The sequence below is a fragment of the Calonectris borealis genome, chromosome 11, assembly GCF_964195595.1.
Source record: "Calonectris borealis chromosome 11, bCalBor7.hap1.2, whole genome shotgun sequence".
Classification (NCBI taxonomy): domain Eukaryota; kingdom Metazoa; phylum Chordata; class Aves; order Procellariiformes; family Procellariidae; genus Calonectris; species Calonectris borealis.
Genome location: NC_134322.1, coordinates 22,678,455 through 22,697,633, shown reverse-complemented (window position 1 = coordinate 22,697,633; position 19,179 = coordinate 22,678,455). Strand labels below are relative to the sequence as shown.

General features: G+C 46.1%; 1 protein-coding gene across 1 annotated transcript in view; it reads right to left on the bottom strand.

The window, feature by feature from the left end:
* The window catches only part of HCN4 (hyperpolarization activated cyclic nucleotide gated potassium channel 4), a 107,845-nt gene that overhangs the window by 61,656 nt on the left and 27,010 nt on the right, over nt 1-19,179 (bottom strand). Inside the window, exon 2 of the mRNA XM_075159564.1 lies at nt 16,183-16,606. Coding sequence (XP_075015665.1) covers nt 16,183-16,606 — 424 coding nt within the window. The remainder of the gene's footprint in view (nt 1-16,182; nt 16,607-19,179) is intronic.

Below are 19,179 nucleotides of genomic sequence, written 5' to 3'. Positions count from 1 at the left end.
AGGGGTGGTGGGATGCCTCAAGAAGACAAGGTTAAACTGAGCATGGGATGAAGCAAACGGAGGGCACCAAACTTGACCTCTTCAGATTTCAAAGCCTGAATGGGAGAACCCAGATATGAGCCTGCTCCGTCAGTTTAGGGCTTAGCATGAATTCAGAACCATGGGATCTGACTTCCCAGTTCTGCATCTGATACAGTTGAAATCTCACAAACCAGGAGATTTCGACTCCTTTCACTAAACTTACAAGAATAACTGTTGGGTTCACAGCACCATAATATTTAAGAATTTTGTGCACGTGGTGGGTAGCTAGTGAGACATGGGAATTCCAGTGAAGTTTCTCTTCGTGACCACCTATGAATTGGCGACTTCCTCAAGAGAATTTGCTCTGAAGCACACAGATGGGTGTGGGCACTCCGAAGAGCAGTAAACAAAATAATCAGAGGGATCAAATATTTCACAGTCCAAAGTGGGAAGACTGAAAATGGAAGGGAGTCAGGAACTGTCAGATGTCTTGACAGCCTAGTTATTAGTTTGGATCTCCCTAAAACCCCAGGCATCTCGATCTCTGGAAGGATTAGACTGGTGTCCAAATTTTTAACAAATGATTGGTATTTGAATCTCAGCTATGTAACTCTCCCTATCACAGAGACAAGAAATGATCTGAACACCAGGATTTCATTACAGATCCCATCTCTCATCTGTAGACTAAATATCATGGAGGATGCAAACACTTTTGACAAGACTAATGAGAAAGAATTTGGCAATTGTCTATTCTTCAGATCTGCTGGATGTCAAGAGGGAGGTGAGGAGGAAAGTGTTGAGGATCATTAGGGATGAGGTGAGGGGCATGGAGTAGAATGTATTGGGATGCAAGAGAAAACTTTCCCTTGAACATCAAGGGAAAATACTGATTGTAAGGCTCTTTTAGCAGCGTTACCTTGCTAAAGGAAAGGTAGGAAGCCACATCATTTAGGGCATCAGAAATCAGGGCTGATACAGAGTACAGGAGACTTCTGTGAGCAGCTGTGATTGCACCTGGATTGCACCCAACCCAGCATATCTTCACTATGATTCAGTACACCCAAGGTGACCTGGCAAATCCTTATAATCGCAAAAGACATAAAGGGAAGACCAGCAGTGACAGCCATGGACAGGCTGGGCCAGCCACAAAGACAAGCGTCTGGCCAGTATGTCCCGTCACCCTCCAGCAAGCCAGCTGGGCTTTGCTAAGTTGTCAGCCCCATACACACAAATATACACATGTACGCAAGATGAAAGGATGTCTTCACTAGAACTGATGACCACAGATGACCTCCAGCTGCCACCGCTCCAGGAATCAAGAAGATCTCTCCCTGGTCAGCCTGCGAACTGGCTGACAGTGCTCTCCTGTAATTACCAACTGTGGGGAGCTTAGCCCTTCACACCTGGCTTCGAGTCTTTCCAGCAGTAAGCAGAAAAGTGCACAGCTTGCTGTCCTGCTCCCAGGAGGCTCCAGACCAAGGACTCAGAGCACTCCGCTGCCCTCGCAGTCAAGCCTCCCAGCCAGCCACCTGGTCTGCCACATTTCCCAGGGTTTCAACACAGAGTTATGCACTAACCCCACTCACATGGTTATGTCCCAGGCTCGTTTCCCCACCACCACCCCGGCTTGCTCCTGGCTCTTTCTCCTGCCACTTTTCTGATGCCAGTGCTGGCATCTGGAGTTGGCAGCTGCCTCCCATCCATCAGCACATCCCCTTTTCTGTGCCAGCTGTCAATTAAGCTGGCGCATCGGTGCCACCTTCCCACCTTCCTGGCTCCAAAAAGCAACCCACAGTGCCCTGAACTGCCGGTCTCAGCGGCAAGGAGCTGGTTGTTAGCTGTCAGACAGGGTAAGCTCTGGACCATCTGCAAACAAGTGATGGGAGCAAGAAGCCACTGTGTGGGGTGCTGATGCCCAGCCCTCATGCTGAGGAAATACCTTGCCTGGAACAAAATATGCCTCATCCCTTTTAGCTTGGTCTTTCCACTTTAATCACTGTGGAAATACCCTCTCCCCCCTCTTCTGTTTGAAAGATCTCTCTCACAGAATAGTTTCTCTCCCCTTCCAAAACAGTAGAGGAAGTTTTGGGGTGGTGTCCTACAGCTCACGTTTCCCCCAGGAAGGAGGGAACACATGAAGGCAACTTTTCCTCTAAATGACCAGAAAAATTGCTAGCTAATCAAAACAGGCACTGCTTCACTCAAATGACTGATTGTAGCACTGGCTCGTGTCCTTCCCTCACGCCCATTAGTTGATGAGGGTCAAACGCTGGGCTCTGAGGCTGCTTCGCCTCCGTCTGCTGCTGCTGGCCAGAGGCTGCAGAGGTAGGAAGGAAAGGCTGAAATGAGCAGCACATCCTGCAGCCTGCAATCGCTCAGGCTGGGGCAACATTTATCAGGCAAGGAAATGGCAAAGCTTTCACCCTCAGGAGCTTGCCACACTGCACTTGTAGCCCACAGTAGCAGGTTTGCTTGGATGCAAAGAGCAGGGAAGATGAAGCAGTACAAGCCTCCCCAGGGGCTATGCAAATCTCACCAAGGCCCATGGGTATTCAGCGGAGGTATGATCCTGCTCTGACATGTAAGATTCCCCCTCCATGGTGCTGTTGATACCCCGACTAGAGCAAAGTCAGCAAAGATATGTTAGCATTTTTCTGCAATGCTGGTGAATCTTTAAAAGGAGGAGGGATGCCTCTCCCATGACCGTGCATGGCTGGTTTAGTGGATGCACTGCTGCAGACAGGCTGGGAGGGAGGTCCAGAGAGCTTCCTCTTTTCAGCAGCAGATGGAAAGCTGCTTCCAGCTGCTGCAGGTCCCCAGTCAGCACTCTGTGCAGCACCTCCACATCTGAAGGCTGCAGATAAGGGGAGAGTGGTTTGCGATAAGATTCCTTTTAAAGGAACCATCTCCTGTAGAAGCTTGCAGCATGCTGTGCCTCGGGAAGCGGGGAGGAAGGAGAGGGTAAAGGTCAGAGGAACATGTTCCAGCCTGGCTCCAGACCTCATCGTCTGCATTTCCAGCACTCACAGCAAGCCAGGATGGAAACTGATGGGTTTTTTCCATCTTTCTAAAATGGGCTGCTTTCTTCCTTCCCTGCCAGCTGCTAAAATGACCTTGAAGAGGGCAAGGAGAGGGGCAAAAATCTATATATGAGAAGCAGCAGCATCACGTGCTTGCATCTCATCTCCAGCAACATTACTGCCATGGGTCATGACAGAAGCTCCAGGAAGAATTCCTCAAGTTCCCCTGAAGCGTAGCTGCACTCTGTCCACATGCGCTGTTCAAGGCAGCAAAGCAGGACGGGAGCTCCAATCTGCTACGCTCACTGCTACATGCTCACCCCTCTCCCTCATAGTGGATACGAGAGAGATCTCTCCTTTTGCTTTCCGTGCTGGAGGAGCCAATCTCTTCCCCCCAGCAACAGCAAAGACCAGCTCTCCACTCTCTGGCCCGCTTGTTCCCTGTGGGCCAAAGCACAGTCAGACCCTGGCTAAGCACAGCAATCTACTGCATTGGAAAGTAAGTAATCCCGTGCACAGTATACAAGACAATGCCGCAAGATGAACATCTCGGAAAAAGTGACAAGGTATTGCTACTTGACACATTTAAAACTTATCTGACAACAGCCTTTGAAGATCAAACGGACAATTCTGTGCCGGGACAGACTAGATGATGCAGCAGGCTTCCTCATCCCTCATTTCTACTGTCTCACTTCACACAAGCCCTCTTCATTCTGCTCTCCTCCCGCTCTGCTGCCTTCCTCTGTATTTCTTTCACATTCCAGAGTTGGACTGGGTCTGCCTTATGCTCAGGACAAAACACAAACATGTCTTTCAGATCTGGAGGGCAGAGAGCTAAAGGGAAAAGTTCCTATCTGTCCTTCCTCATACCTACAAGCTAGAGGTGATTTATCGACTGAAAAGGGCAGTTGGTAAGATGCCTGCACATCCTGGCAGGGAACAGACCTTTGTGGAAGTGCTCCGAGTGCAGAGGAGCAAGGATCACCCACAGGCCAGGCTTGTGGGGAGGGGGAAGAGCCTGCTGGAGAAGGCACAACCAACCTGAATCACACATATTTTTTTCCTCTCTCCACCTGTATGCAAATGACAGCCCTTTTTATCCTTTCTATGCATGAAAGAGTAATATGGAAATAGAGAGGAAGGTGATCACGGCATGAGCTCCCCATGACTCATTAGTGGCTTCACTTTGCATCTCTCTCTAGCACAAGGCAGGGACAGAGATATAGGGAGATACAGGGAGAGTGAAGAAGTGCTGGGCTCATGTGATACCCAAAGTTCATCAGTGCATTACAACACATTTACACAAACCCACCAGAAGAATATCCCCCTCCAGCTGCAGGGGATATTGCCAGCCTGCAGGAGCCCCTGGGAGGTGTGCAGTTGGCTAGGCTTTCTCTAGGTGGTCTCTTCAGATATCCCTGTGGCACGTAAGGGCCATGGTAAGGCTCTGCCAGCCAAGCCATTTGTCAGGGCTGCTGCCAAGCTTTTCTGACCTCTGTGATGTGCTATAACAATTTTCCAGTGTAGCGGAGGCACAATTTCCTTGACCCACCACTTGTATTTTTCAGGGAAGATTTATAAGTATGGTGACTTTGGGGGGGGCATCCCTTTAGCACCGAAAGGGAGGAGCTTTCCTAGTGACATGTCACGTTGACATGTCTCATCTCCCGGTACATCCTGCTACTTGCAGAAATCAGTTAGAGCTGGGCCCAGTAGATGGGACCAGTTTTGGGTGGCAGTGACGAGAGGATGACTGGAAATTATTTCTCTGCTGAGGATCTTTCATTGGTGATCGCTGCTGGGCCCTGACAGAGGTCTCTGGACTTCGGTGCACCAAGTTTGTATAATTAACTACACAATTTAAGCTTAATTCTTTGTAGCATCAGAAAAGCCAGTCACACTGTTGGGATAAAGTGGAATTAGTGGATGTTTGGGTGATGCATACTGGAGAGGAGTCTAATCAACCCTATTCGAGGGACAGCCTCTCCAAACTAGGCTCCACTGAGACACAGCAAATCAAGAGGAATTAACACCCGGCAGTTTGCTGGGTGAAAAAAAAAAATATATAAATGAAAAAAAAAACAAACACAGCTGCTGCATGTTAACTGCTCTCCACCCCCTCCAGGGACTTGAGGAAGAGCAGGCCTGTCAGCTGCTTTAAGGGACATTATCCTCACAGTTCCTTCCCAGCGTTTACAAGGAAGCACTGCTGCTGCTTGTTTGATTGCTTGTCACTGCCAGCGCAGAGAGAGGTTCTCGCAAAGTTCACCCTCCACAGGCTCCACCACCCGAAACTGGAGCCAGACCTAAAGTGATGCTACGCGAGGGCAGACTCCCAGCTGCTCCCTGCTCCCTGGGGTATGGCTCTGTGCACACCCCAGCACTGGGCAGCGTTTTGCAGAATGACTTCCCCTCCCTGACCTCGCTGCCCAGCGTTGCTGCTCTCTCCTCCACTAGCGTTGCACCAAGACACTTCTTTTCCAATTTCTCTCTAGCCATCTTCAGCTCCTGGCCCACACCTGACTCACTTCTTAACTCAAGATTTCCCCTCTGGCCCGTCTCCTTCTACTCCAAATCCACTTACACACTGCACAGACCATCATCCTTTCTTGATGATCTATCCTGGATGGATCCAAACTTGAGAAATACATTCCCCAACCTTTTCCTAACTCTCAGGGATCAAAGATACAAGTAACCATGATACCATCCTCTTCTGTGCTCACCTACCTTGATGACCCCAAGTCAACAGGTCAAGGGAGAGGATATTAGATATATCACAGAATAATGAAAAGCCACATGAGACAGTAGGGTGTGCTAAGATAAAAGAGATGTATGTCCCACATTGGATTAGGGCTCTGTTTCTAGAGAAGAGTAGGAACAATGTCCCCGCAGCCCTGGGAGCAGGACTTGCCAAAGGATACTTAGCAAAGAAGTATATGTTTATGTCATATCTCAATGGGATTGCTCAGGGTCTATGTCAGAGCAGATCCCAGGCCTAATGGCACCTCAGAAGCGTGAATGAACTGCAGCTGTTTAAGATCTGTGAGGTGACTACATTATTATCTTCATTTTACGGAAAGGAACATTATGGGACTACAGGCACATGGCTTATCCTAAGCCCAGAGGGAGGCTAGAAGAAGAATTCTAGTGTTTCTGTTTTCAGATCACATCTCTCACTTTCTTTTTCCAGCTGTCACGAAAGGCAGAATGTTTCCTGTGATCAGGCCCTCCCTGATTTCTGGTTTCTCCCTCATAAATACTGGATGAGCACCTGGCAAAGATACAGTCACCAGCAGTTCAGCGGGGAACTGTATGCTACATGGTTCTGCCAAGGTAGATAGAGCCACCATTGCCATTTTACATGGTCAGGGAAAAGTTTTGTCTTTAGATTAAAAAGCCAAAGTCCAGAGTCTTCGTTCCCCTTTCCCTCTATGTATGCAAACATACACCCTTGCATTCTGCCCTTGACCAAACAGATCGTATAGAGAATCACTGAGGTGAGAACTGAGAGTGCTGCATGGTCCCGGCTCCTCTGCAGCTGATCCAGCTCAGCACTGCACAGTGTGTGGCCGACTGCCACCATCCGTCCCTCTGATGCTGCAGTGCATCCAACTGCAGCACTGCTGAGTCACGCGCTGAATCGCTCAGGGAGCCTTGGGGAGGGCTTGGGCTGCTCTGCTCTTTGGGACCATTGTGCCATCAATCTGCTACCAAAAGCTTGAAACAAGGGCACCAAGGAAATGTTTTTGTCAACTTCTATAATAAAAAACCCAGTCATGGGGCACTGATCGGGGGGAGGGAGAGAAGTACAACTCACGTTTACCTGAAAGAATTAAAAGCTGAAGCGCTTTTACTTTCTTGAACATAAGAGAATCATGATGGGTAAGGTGGCAGCACAGTAAGCCTGGGCTGAAGATTTTTGTTCTAAAGTTTTATCTTTAGTCTGCAAGGATTTTGCATGTGTCACTAGACTAAAACACTGTATGTGTGGTGCAACCCACTTCAGGAAGTGCCAGGGGTAGGAGAGGAGGCATATTAATGAAAAGCAGGGCAATTACCCTAATCTCTTCCATTTTATGGCACACCCTTGTTGAGGAGCTTCTGGACAGACATTATCCAGCTCACAGCTCTGGCAGCTGCCGTTCTGCAGGACTTCTTGCTTAGGAAGAGGAGAAGACACAAGGCAGGAATAGTTACCAAAATATCCCTGACCATGTGGGAGTAGAGAAGGTGACAGACGCTGGAAGAGCAGAGAACAGGAGAAACGCATTCCTTGGAAATCAAAACCGGGGTGAAGATCAGCACCGTCAACAACACATTAGAATTCTTCCCTGGTGAAGTGGTGCTGGAATAAAATCAATAAAAAGGTTCTCGAAGTCATAGACGTACTTCCAAGTCCTTTTCCAAGAAGGCAATAAGGAAAATTTTGCCATCTACTGTGAAGAGATTTCAGAAACATTTTCCATTCTAATGTGACTCTGGGAATGTGGAAATTGCTCTCCCCTAGCCCTTGGGGTATTCCTGCTTAATCAAAACTGGGAGAGGGAGGAGTTAAAGTAGAAGAGGAAGCTTAAAAATATGTATCCTTATGAGAGAAGCAAGAATAAAATGTCATCTCTCAGCTCTGAAAAAGTTACCACATTGATTTCTGCTTTATAAAAATGAGGTTAAGTTGAATGCATTAAGCTGGCAAACTGGATAATTGCATGTCCTGAAACTGTCTTCGAAACAGCTCTTTTCACAGCGGTGCTCAGAAAATAACTTCATCAATAAGGCTCTTGCCCATTAAACCTTCGGCGCCTCTCTGTGCCTTGCTCAGGAGCGAAGCTTGTCCTTCCCGAGAAAGACTTCTTCCTTTCACCTCAAACTAGTGGGGAAAGTAAGGCTCTTTTGCATTGCATTAGCATATTTCTGGCAAGAAGAAAAGAGGGTGAAAACCAAACATGTTCTCAGGGCTGGGGCTTTCCAGCTCCGGTGCCCTACACATGGTGTGTTGCAGAGAGTCTTGCACTGTAGCCGGCAACCTTTACTCTAGAGTGGAAGTGAGAATTGCTCAGAGCCAAAGCTTGGCCTCGGGTTTTGCTGCCCTGTGGAAGAGCGTTCCTTCTTTCCCCAGCCAGTCTGGCCAGGGTCAGGCCCCTCCAGACAGCTGAGCCCGTGTGCAGCCCCGCCGGCAGGATGGGTCCTGACCTTTCTGCATGGCTGACGTTGCCCATCTCCATTCCTCAGTGCACAGCACCTTTGAAAGGCAAGAGCTTGCCTTCGGCTACCTTGTTTGCATGGCAACGCACATGAATTCTTCAACTCACAGCATTATCTAGCAGTGGTGCTGGAGCCTGAGGTCTGAATACTGCACTCCATCCTAGTGAGCTTCGTCTGTGAGAGGAATTCAGGCTTGTGCTCTGCCTTGAGCTCTACAACAGAACCGCACTTGCCACAGGGTGTTACATCTACAGACAGCGAGGTGTATTGATAATTGGTTGTTCTCTCCCACCAGCCCTATCCACTTACCAGAATAAAATCGACTAGGTAGGTACCTACTACCATGGATTCCTCTGGTGTCCAGTGGTGCCTCAGAGTGCCCACCAGCTTCAAGGGGGGAGACAAGCAAAGCAAACCAGACAGAAGAAACCACACACATATCTAAAGAGCTGTTCAGATACCGATTCCTTTCCAGAATCTAAACCTTTAATTATTCCTGTGAGCGGGGTATTCTTCTCTTCCTGCTAGCAGAGCTTTGCTCTCCCTTTCACTCCAACTCCAGCAGGAGCAGCTGTTCAGGTCCCCATCTGGCACTTCCCCTTGCCCAGTGACTGGCTCAGAGCACATGAGGATGCTCTGTGGGGTGATGAAGTAACTGACTTCAATTTCTCTTGGCAAAAAGCAACTGCAGGCTGCCACGCTCCTTCTTACACTCGCAAATCCCCTCTTCTTCCTTCCCTACTAACCAGATTGATTTTTTTTTCCCATGGTCCTATTTGGGCCAAGTTCCTGCTTCATTCACACAACTTACGGATTTGGCACGTTCCTTTCCAACCCTGTCTTGCTAAATACAAAAAGTGATGTGAGGAAATGCTGTTCTCTTCAGCTACCTTATTAAGTTTTTCACTTGATATGAATGCAATCAATAGCGCCTTCCTGGAAGAAGCTTCAACGAAAGGAGCAATTAATTTGCTACCACTTGCCAAAGCTAATGTACCTTAGACATGCTGGCCTTAAAGTATTGGGTGAGTTTGGCAGAACATGATTCCCATACTGCTAAAAGACAAAAACAGATTTGGCATTGGATCAGCAACCCCAATGGTAACAAGAATCTCCCTCTGAATGGCTTCAAAAGCTGTATCGGCTGTTCCTATATATATATACTATATATATGTACATCGCATATACATTGTATGATATATTGACACAAGGCTCAGCCCCGGCTATGCAGAGCATTGTGCAGGCTGGTTAGAGCACATACACAACCTGAGGTGCTCAAGTCCAGCTCCACGGAGGGTACAGGCCTTTCAGGCTGGCCTTCACAGTGCTTTTTCTATGGGGCACAGCCCTACTGAGGTGTGAATCTCTGTTCCTACACATCTAAGGGAACTGGGCATTGCCCTTGCTGGTTCCTGAGCTCACAGGATTTTTCTGTGATTTAGAAGGCTTCCAGAAGTTTTCCTTAAGTTTTGCAGTCAGAGGACAGGGTTCTCCAGACCCCTCTCCCTGTTACAAATGTACTTGATGTAGGTCACAACACCCTCCATAAGCATGCCGTGATGGTATATGGCAGCAACACGGCAGGTTGTGTCAATATGCTGAGGGCCCAGGGTCCCTACGTTGCTGCAGCTGGAGCATGCCTCATCAATAAAGTGCGAAGCCTCCATGGTATTAAATTTTAGAAAATGACACTGATTGCAGGAGGAATCTCCTCATGCCAGACTCCAGCACTTCTCCTTTGAGGACCCTCTGTTATTGTAACCCAACAGCAATAATAGAGCCTGCCAGAAACCCCCTTCAGAAACAATGGCCTGAGGAAAAATGACAGGCAGCTGGCAAGATATGGGCGTTGAGCTGCAGGCAGCTGCTGCTGGCAGAGAAATACAGACACGTGAGCTCCCGAAGAGAAAGGCAAACTTACCACAGTGTCCAGTGAAAGGACATGTAAGGAGTAGGCTAGGAGGAGTCTGAGGGAAGAGGCAAATGAAAGGCTGGAGCAGCAACCAGCTATCACAGTGATTAGAGATCATTAGGAGATCAGCCTATGTCTTTTGAAAACCTTTATAATTCCATCCCAGCATACAAGCCCGGACTGACGGCCCTTGTGACACAGAGAACCAGAGGTTGGGCACAGGCAAGACCCTCTTATTAACATGACTTATACCCTGGTCAGTGGGGACTTCACTTCAGATATGTGGGGGAATTTAACCCCATTGCTGCTGCTTCGGGGAGCCTGCGGCTTACCAGGGCCAGTCCCCTGGATGATTTTGTCACACAGGCACCTGTCCACTAAGAACAGATCAGAGAAAAAACATCCATGAGTCGGCAAATGACTTTCACTTGCTACAAGCTGGATCTGAACTACTGACCTAGACACAAATGGCTCCGTGCCCTAATCCCAACCCCTCAAGCCATCTATTCCCCCTATCATACCATCCTGTTGACAGAAGACACATTAAGCACTGCCAGAAGGTGACTGTAAAAAAAATAAAAGGCTTTTTTCTTTTTATGGCAACCTCTGTAGCTGTACAGCTATTCAAACATTTGCCTGGCTACTTATAATCCATTATAACCCATTTTTTATGATATTCTCTTTGAAACTGTATTCCCATCGCCCAGGTGGAAAACTTAATTTGCATTATAGGAGTAGAACTTCCTGCTAAAGACAAACTCCACCAAAAAACTTTTTTAGGTTTCTTTCTCCTGAAAGGTAACATGGCACAGGGCAGGGGATGGAGCACTAGCTGCCCATGGACAAGTGAGGGAAAATGCAATGTCTGTACAGGAATGGAGAACATCTGTTTCCTTCTGTTGTCTGTCCTCCCTCTGCAAGGATGTTGTACTGCACAAGTGAAAACAGTTCAATGTAAAAGACTGTAGTAAAATCTTGAACGACCTTCTTCTAATATGGCAACAAGAGCTTTTTGCCATCTATTTCAGTGCAGCCAGGATTTTCTCTAAAAGGAAAAGATGCTAAAGTTTTGGGTCACTTTGTGCAGTGAGAATGCAAATTACTGTAACTTGCATTATGGTTCTAATAAGCTCCTGTAATGACATTAAAGGCAAATGCTTTATAATGCTGCCTTCAGAAATGAGGTAATGCAAATTTAGGAAGAAATCCAGTCCATTCTCCCCCTCCCTGCCACGTTACCAGTGTTTGTTGAGTCTGATTTTACTCAAGGGTGGCCAGAGGTTTTAATGAGTTACTCTCATGGGTCTGCCTTGCTATTTAACACGACAGAATTGCAAATCATATCGATAAAAAATCTGCTAAGCTGTATTGAACTGCTCATGGAATGGGACCCTGCTGTGCTACTTGAGAACAATCATTTTGCCCAGCTCCTCCCCTTCAGGATCCAGTTATGGATTTGGCCTAACATTACATCCCCCAGGCCACTAGCCACATTATTTTAATTTAATTTAAGGAAGGCTACAAATAGGTCAGAAGAAACTAAGGGAATTAGCTGTTCAAATCAAAATTAAGATCAATTGGGAGCCATATTCTCATAGTCTTTGGAAGCTCTCTCCTAGTCCTTACACATAAGCCCCCTAGCTTTTAAATCAGTTTTCTGAGTACCTCTGAATCTTCTTAAAGCGATGTCATCTTTCAGATGATGTAATCTGTGGCCAGTAACAGACCTGAGAAGATGCATTCCCTCCATTCTAAAACTTCTATGTAATATGGAAATTCAAAGGAAGAAAAGGACGGCATTCAGGAAAGTTTTCAAGTTTTCATTGATGTAATAGTTCGAAAATCACCAAATTGTCCTTTCCTTAAGGTTTCAGCTGCCAAAATTGAAAACTATAAATCTGAAAAAATCCTCTCATGATAATCTTATCATTGTGATATATACCAAAATCAGTTAGTTACTTTCCTTCCCATCATAATGCCTCACATAGATTCTGAAATCAGAATATTTTGGTTATCTAAACCTGTGTGCTATTTGGAAACCAATTTAGAGGAGTAGGATTTTACTGTTGTCCCAATAAATGTTCCTTGTTCATAAGTCAAAATAGTTTGATCTTAAATATAGGTTACTGCATCCTGGCACCAAACACAGGGGTAGATGCTGTGCATAAAGTAGGGAAAGCTCAGCAAATTGCTCTTAGGAAAAAAAAAATTCAATCAATTTCGCCTATGAAAACCTAAAGGGTGGTTTTTTTTGTTTAACGCTCACAATCTGAACTGCATTGGTTCATTTTGATTTGGTATATGGGTTACTTGGTATTATTCTGCTTTTGTTCTTTCTGCTGGGTGACCTTGGGATAAGGTTTGTAGAATGTTAATGTTCAGAGCCTGCTTTCTCTGAACAGTTTCTCAGAGACAACAGTGTGAAGGCCCAACTCCTTGACTCTGTGAGTGACAATGTGCCTCCATGTTCACATGGTCAAGAACCACAGACCAACCCAGATACCCTGAAGAGCTGCTGGAGTGGTTCAAAGGCTGAGATGATGAGAACTTCCCTGGATATGACCAAGGCATGACTGGAGTACCCATGTTCGTTCTAACCCTGGCAGTACAGCTCCAGACACAGACCATGCCAGCCCTCCTGGATCTCTGCTCGTGGACTTGGTAACTACCAGACACTGAAGTTTATAATACGATATTCAGGCAAGCTAGGCTCGAGCCAGTGCGAGTATGCCTTCCTACATTGCAATCAAGCTTCCTACTGCAGGGTAGATATGGCAGACACTTCAAAAAGACTCTTTTTATATTCTGCCCTACTGGTAAATTCATTCGTTGGACCACTCATGCAAAATGGATAATGCAAATGAAACTGCTACATTTGGAATTAAGCTTATTTTCGTACTCCAGTGAATATGAGTGCATTAGATTGTTTTTCTTTTTTTTTTTTTCATTTTTCTTTAGGGTGTTTGCCCAGCTGTAGTCACCAAAGCACTTGTTTCAGATCTGGGGGAGGATGTCAGAGTAGTCCACTGCTGAGCCAGAATGGTGCAGGCACTTCAAACCACTGGCTCTCGAGCCCACAGACTCATGACTAGCATTGATCTGGAACTGATGAGTGGCTGGCTGTTTTACAGCAATGCAGCCTTAGAGAAGGCTGCTCTCTCCTGATTGCAGGGTGAGTGATAAATTCATGCAGAGCATGGACAATTGCAGGGGAAGAAATGGAGAGGCTCACTGTGAACTCAGGAAGTGCCCACTTATCCCTGGTACTCACTCAGAGTTACACTAATGCACAGATGTAATGTTCATCTAGGAGGTAGAGTAAGTAGATTAACACCTCTGTGTATACTGGATGCCCCTCTCCTCCTCATACAGGACCCAGTCTCAGCACGGGTTATAAGCAAGGAGCTAAGTCTCCCATGGCAGCAGTGATTGCTCCATCAAAAGTCACTCCATAAGCTCAGTACAGGTGAGTGGGGATGCTCTATCCAGACACAAGGCGGCACGCGCCCTCTCTGACTACTCCATCCACCTCTATTAACTCTGCCTCAGACTGTCCTACACAGATTCCTACAGTTCGCATGCATACTATTCTCCAGTGGACTAGCATGCCCTACTCACAGGTCTATTTTAGTTTACTGGTCATATGCAAAGAGCCTATGAGAGAAGAAAGCTACATAGCAGAGGAGACATGGAGTGGGATAGTGGGGGAGCAGAGGAGAACAGAAGACTTCAGGAACCCCCTCTCCCAACAGTCTTCCTTCTTTAACTCTGCACAGCAACCTGTCCCTTGCATACACCCAGAGTAAGTCTAGTCCAACACTGCTCCGTCCTACATGAATTAACACTTCCAGATCAGCACTGCTGATCTGTGCAGTGAGGAAAGATGAACATGAACTTTCAGAGATGGATCATCTGTAGGCAATTCAGAGTAAGAGGAAGAAAGAACTGTCAGTGTGGTTCCAGGAAGCACAATTGTTTACTCCCATGCAAAGATGAAGAAGAACTTCTCTTCCCCGTCTCCTTGTTGCTTTGTAGCATGCACTGCACCAATGACAAGGGATCGCACCTTCTCTCTGCCTCCCTCCCCCATTCAAGAAGGTGGAAAACCTGCTAGTATCATACTCTCTCTGGGAAACTGCTGCTTGGGTCGAGCCCTGTTTGAAAAAAAGACTATCATGTTTGCTCTGCTGGGCTCTGCAATGCATAACAGTGTCTGCATTGCAGTCTCAAACTGCAATCCAACACCATCTGTCCCTTCCACTTGCAGCACTGCATCACCCCAGGGAGTCTGTTCTTCAGGGGGGATCCAGAGAGCACCTGGCTGTGCTGTCCCCCGCTGTACCCATGACAGCAAGCAAAAGGGCAAAATGCCCCACCGATTTGTTTTATGAGACTGAAACTAGAAATGGCTGCTCAGTGAAACTGTATGAGAAGCAAGGCAGGGAAAGGGCACTGATTTGTTTTAATTTCATTATTTTTTAAAACAAATTCTGTACAATCAACAGCAAATATACTTAAATTCTCTTCAACCACCTTATGGAAAGGAAGTCAAGGAGCTGAAACAAGCAAGCGCGGAGCTCTGCAGTGCTGTGGCTACATGTAAATCTGTATGAAGGAGCTACTTTAACAATAGCCTAAGCCTAATAGCACCAACTCGCCTTTCCTGAGCGTTCTCGGATTAGAGGACAGGGAAGCAATGCAACCAAGGGACAAGACAACAGTCCTGGAGATATTTCATTGCACTGCTCAGTCTCTGACTTACTGAGTCACACCGGGAAAGACACTTCTGCTTTACCTATCTCCACCTCCCTATGCACTTCCTGCCTGCCTGTGCTATGAAGCAAATTAACCTAGTAGTGAATTCTTCAGGGCTGGAGCTGTCTCTCCCTATACATCTGTACAGCACCTTGCACAATGTCATCCCAAACTTCAGCAAGGCATTATGCTCTGCTGTAAGTGAAGCATTCACAAATTATAACACCACAAAGGTGAAGCCTGAAATTTGTAAAGAATGCACCAGTGCTCTCCCTCTGAGTCTGTGATGCTGGGAGGAGGAAACGGTTCAGCTCCATCATGAATTAGTGTTGTGACAGCTCAGTGCAATCTAGCCATGACTTGCATGGCTACTTTCCCTTCACATTCCCAGGAGCACACTCTGCATTAGATCATGCTCTGCATCAGGCTCTGCTCCAAAGCAGAAGAGAAAGTATGGGAAGGAAGATGAAATTGCCTTGACCAGCTTTCCTTTTCCTGAAAATGTGCTCCTGACATGTAGAGAAAGCTCCCTGCAGCTTTGGAGAGCATGGAGACAGGAAAAAAACCCTAATTTGCAAACTACTTGTAAGGTTGTGGCTTCACTCACATTACGCCTGACAACTCACCCTGCATATTGGAACTCCCCCGGGAACAGCACAGGGTTCAGGTAGTGGGGTTCTTGCTTTTCACCAGACCCTATTTGTCTGCAGATTGCTCTTCTTTACTCTTCCTCTTAACATAGTGTCAGAGAATTTACAAAGCAATAAGGTTATAAATACATCACCAAGCCATTTATTCAAGAGATAAGCATGTAAAAGAAGAAGATGCTTGGGTAAACAAATGCTACAGGTTCTGCAAGTCAGCTGTCTCTAGACCTTTCCTCTGAGCTGTTTCTGGACCTTTTGGGGCTCTGAGAGGGCAAGACCACTCTCTCTGCCTAACTGCTCCACGCACAGGCAGCTCTATAACTACACACTTCCTGCAGGGGGTCCACCTGTACTTACTCTCCTCCCAGCCCACACATCATCTCCACAGATTATATACATTATGATCATGAAGCGGATAGTACAGTCTCAAGCGACTAAGTAACAATATGCTGAAGGCCCTCTCAGGAACCTGCTAAAAGCAAAGCGTTAGACTCAAGACACAATTCTTTAGCATTCACACTGGCATAAAGTAGGAGAATGGGCATTCAAAGAAAGCACTTTTGTGTAATACCAGCGTAAGTGGAGAAAAGATATAGGATGCAAGTGCATCGCAGCCTCTGCTCACCTCCTCCCACTGATGAATATAGCGGATGAGCCGGGAGAGCCGCAGAAGCCGCAGGAGGCTGAGGATCTTAGTGAAGCGCACGATGCGCAGTGCCCGGGCTGTCTTGTACACCTCAGAATCAATGCGGGTTTCAACAATCAGGAAGATATAGTCCACCGGGATGGAGGAGATAAAATCCACCACAAACCAGCTCTTCAGGTACTTCATCTTGATCCTCTGTGGGTCTAGGATGATCTCTGTGTTGTCCTCCACCACAATGCCTGTTCGGAAGTTAAGGACAAGGTCGATGAGGAAGAACGTGTCCGAAACCACATTGAAGACAATCCATGGGGTAGTGTTTTCATCCTTGAAGAAAGTGATGCCCACAGGGATGATGATCAGGTTCCCTACCATCAGGAGCAGCATGGTCAAATCCCAATAAAACCTGGACAGCAAGACAGAGACATGTGAGATCAGCCATAGAGTGGGAGATCAGGGAACCCAGGTCAACAGAACTAATGTGCTTTATACATCTCTACTGTCATTCATTCTGCATGCTCTGCTAGTCTGCCTGATGTACTCAGAGTGCACAAGCTGCTAATTAAGTACTTAGTATCACAGGAACTCTCATCTGCTGGCTTAGAGGGTTCAGAAAGGAATTGAACACATGGCTGGACATGCCCGCTTGAAAACTTCAGCTGGGACTTCAGAGCCGCCTAAGAAGAGACTGACATACTGGCAGTTACTACAGTGACTTAGGTAAAGAGAGAAAGAGAACAAGTATTTGGAAGGCCCCAGAGTTCGTATGCCAATAAAGCCATTTGGGGTTAAAATCATCAGGCTTGCTCCTACTGTCTGATCCTTCTTTAGAAGTAGCTAGCACTGAGAGCATTGGGATCGGGATGGAACTGGGGACCGTGCTGTGATCTACAGTGTTCAGTTTAGATTTCTTGCTGATCCAAGCTTATGCTGAGCCTGGACTTTAGGATTTTGGTCCACACTCTATAGATTCCTGTGTTGTATAGAAATAATCAATAAAGCTTGGAGTCATGTGCCTGGAAATATCTATTTAATTTCTAAAGTAAGCAACGACAGCATTTAACTACTGTTCCATGAAGCACAGTCTCCAAGAAGCTTATCTTCACTTTAGTGGCAAGTCAATGTTATCCAGGGGGCCTTACAAGAACATTCATGTTTTGAAGGCACACACAGTCTGAACATAGTTCCTAATTTATTTGTTTGGGATTTTTTTAAGATTTTCCCCAGATATTAGTGTAAAAGATACACAATCACACAATGTTGCCACAACTCACCCAGAGTGAGGACACAGTGAGGACTAAAAACTCTTCTGGGTCTCATACTTTGTTGAGGAGTCTTACAAAGGAGTCTCACTGCCCAACACAGTGGTGTGCTCCAGTCCCCTCCAAATGTTTCACATATAGAGATGTCAATGCATTGTGGTTTCACATTGCCAAGTTTTCATCAGCTCTACATTGTATACTACGGGGTGGCTACTATAATATTGTGAGGTATCATAAATAACTTTTATTAGGATGCAGTTGTCACAGCAAATGAGCAAAGTACACAGACCAAACCGATTATCAAGTTTAGTTGCTTAAACCTGAAGATGCAACATTCAGAAAGCTGCAGTGGCTCTTCCAGTCAGTCACACAAATTAGTATGGTGTTTATATTATTATTAATCTCTTGAGTACCAAATAAGCCTAACTTCCTAGACCATAAAAAAGGCAACAGCAAGTTAACACAAGGGAGAGGATTGAGCCTTCCTTTAAACCAATCATCTCAATAGCAGTGAAGTTAGCAGATTTACAATGATGTAACAAAGGAAACTGTTGGGTTTGCTGAAGAAGGACACGCACATGCTGCTTTTCTCTCTGTCTGACAGATTACAGTCAAAATCACTGAAATGTTTTAGGAGAAACAGATTTCCCTTAAAGATCCTCAAAATCTAGCTTTGGCAAGAGTTGTTCAGCTTAAGCCTGGGCCTTGGACCAGACTGAGCTGCTGCAGAACAGTATCACTATAGTGAGGCAACTACACCGATTTGCTAAACTCTCAGCAGGAAAACAAAAAGGGCAGAATATGCCTTAAAAGCCTTCTCTGTATAGATTCTCTCTCCCTGTTAAGAACATAACACTTTAAAGCACCTAAAAGCATATTTAAGATTCCAGCTATTACACATGTACAGAGAAGGTCACAAACCAGCAGCACACCGGCAATTCTCAGAAACATTCAGCAGAGGCTGATGGGAGCTGACTTCAGTATGAGCAAAGTTATCCACTAACGAGGTTTCTAAAAATGTCATCAACTATCTCTTTCTTGCTCTCAAGGTGCCATGCCCCTGCAGGCAAGGTAGCATGCAATCCTCCACTTACTTAGTATAAAGGTACAGTTGGTGCTGATAGACACTCAGCAATGAGATTTGTCCACATGCTTCTAAGAGCAAGGCCATGTCACACAGTAATATGCATTAATACTGTATAAATCCATGTTGCAGTCTTCCTTACTAAGGGCTTGAGATGATGCTGCAGCTTTCCTAGTCAATTAATCTCGATAATCGCACAATAGCAGGAAGTCTGGAAGCAGTGTGTATATTATTACCGAAAATAAATAACCTCCCAGCCATCTTTAATTTGCCTTAGGGGATACAGAAGGAGATATGCATAAAGAAAATTATTTTTCCCAAGTTTCAAATCAATGGCATGAGACAGACATGGCCAGACATGCAGAGATGTAAAGGTAAGTGGCTTTCTTCAGAGATCTTTGGATTTTTGTGCCTCTTATTTTTATGCTGGCAGGTGATTTTAATACCTAGTGGCAACTGGGGACAATGACAACAGTGGCTAGGATGGCTCACAGTAAGTGAGCTCACATCTTTAAGTAAGATGTTTTACACACACATAACCCCAGTAAAATGCTTCCTGACTGACTGTAGCGCTTCCTGCTACCCCAGTCTCTTAGAGTTAAGGATGGTCATACCACGGTCAGCTGTCCTGCA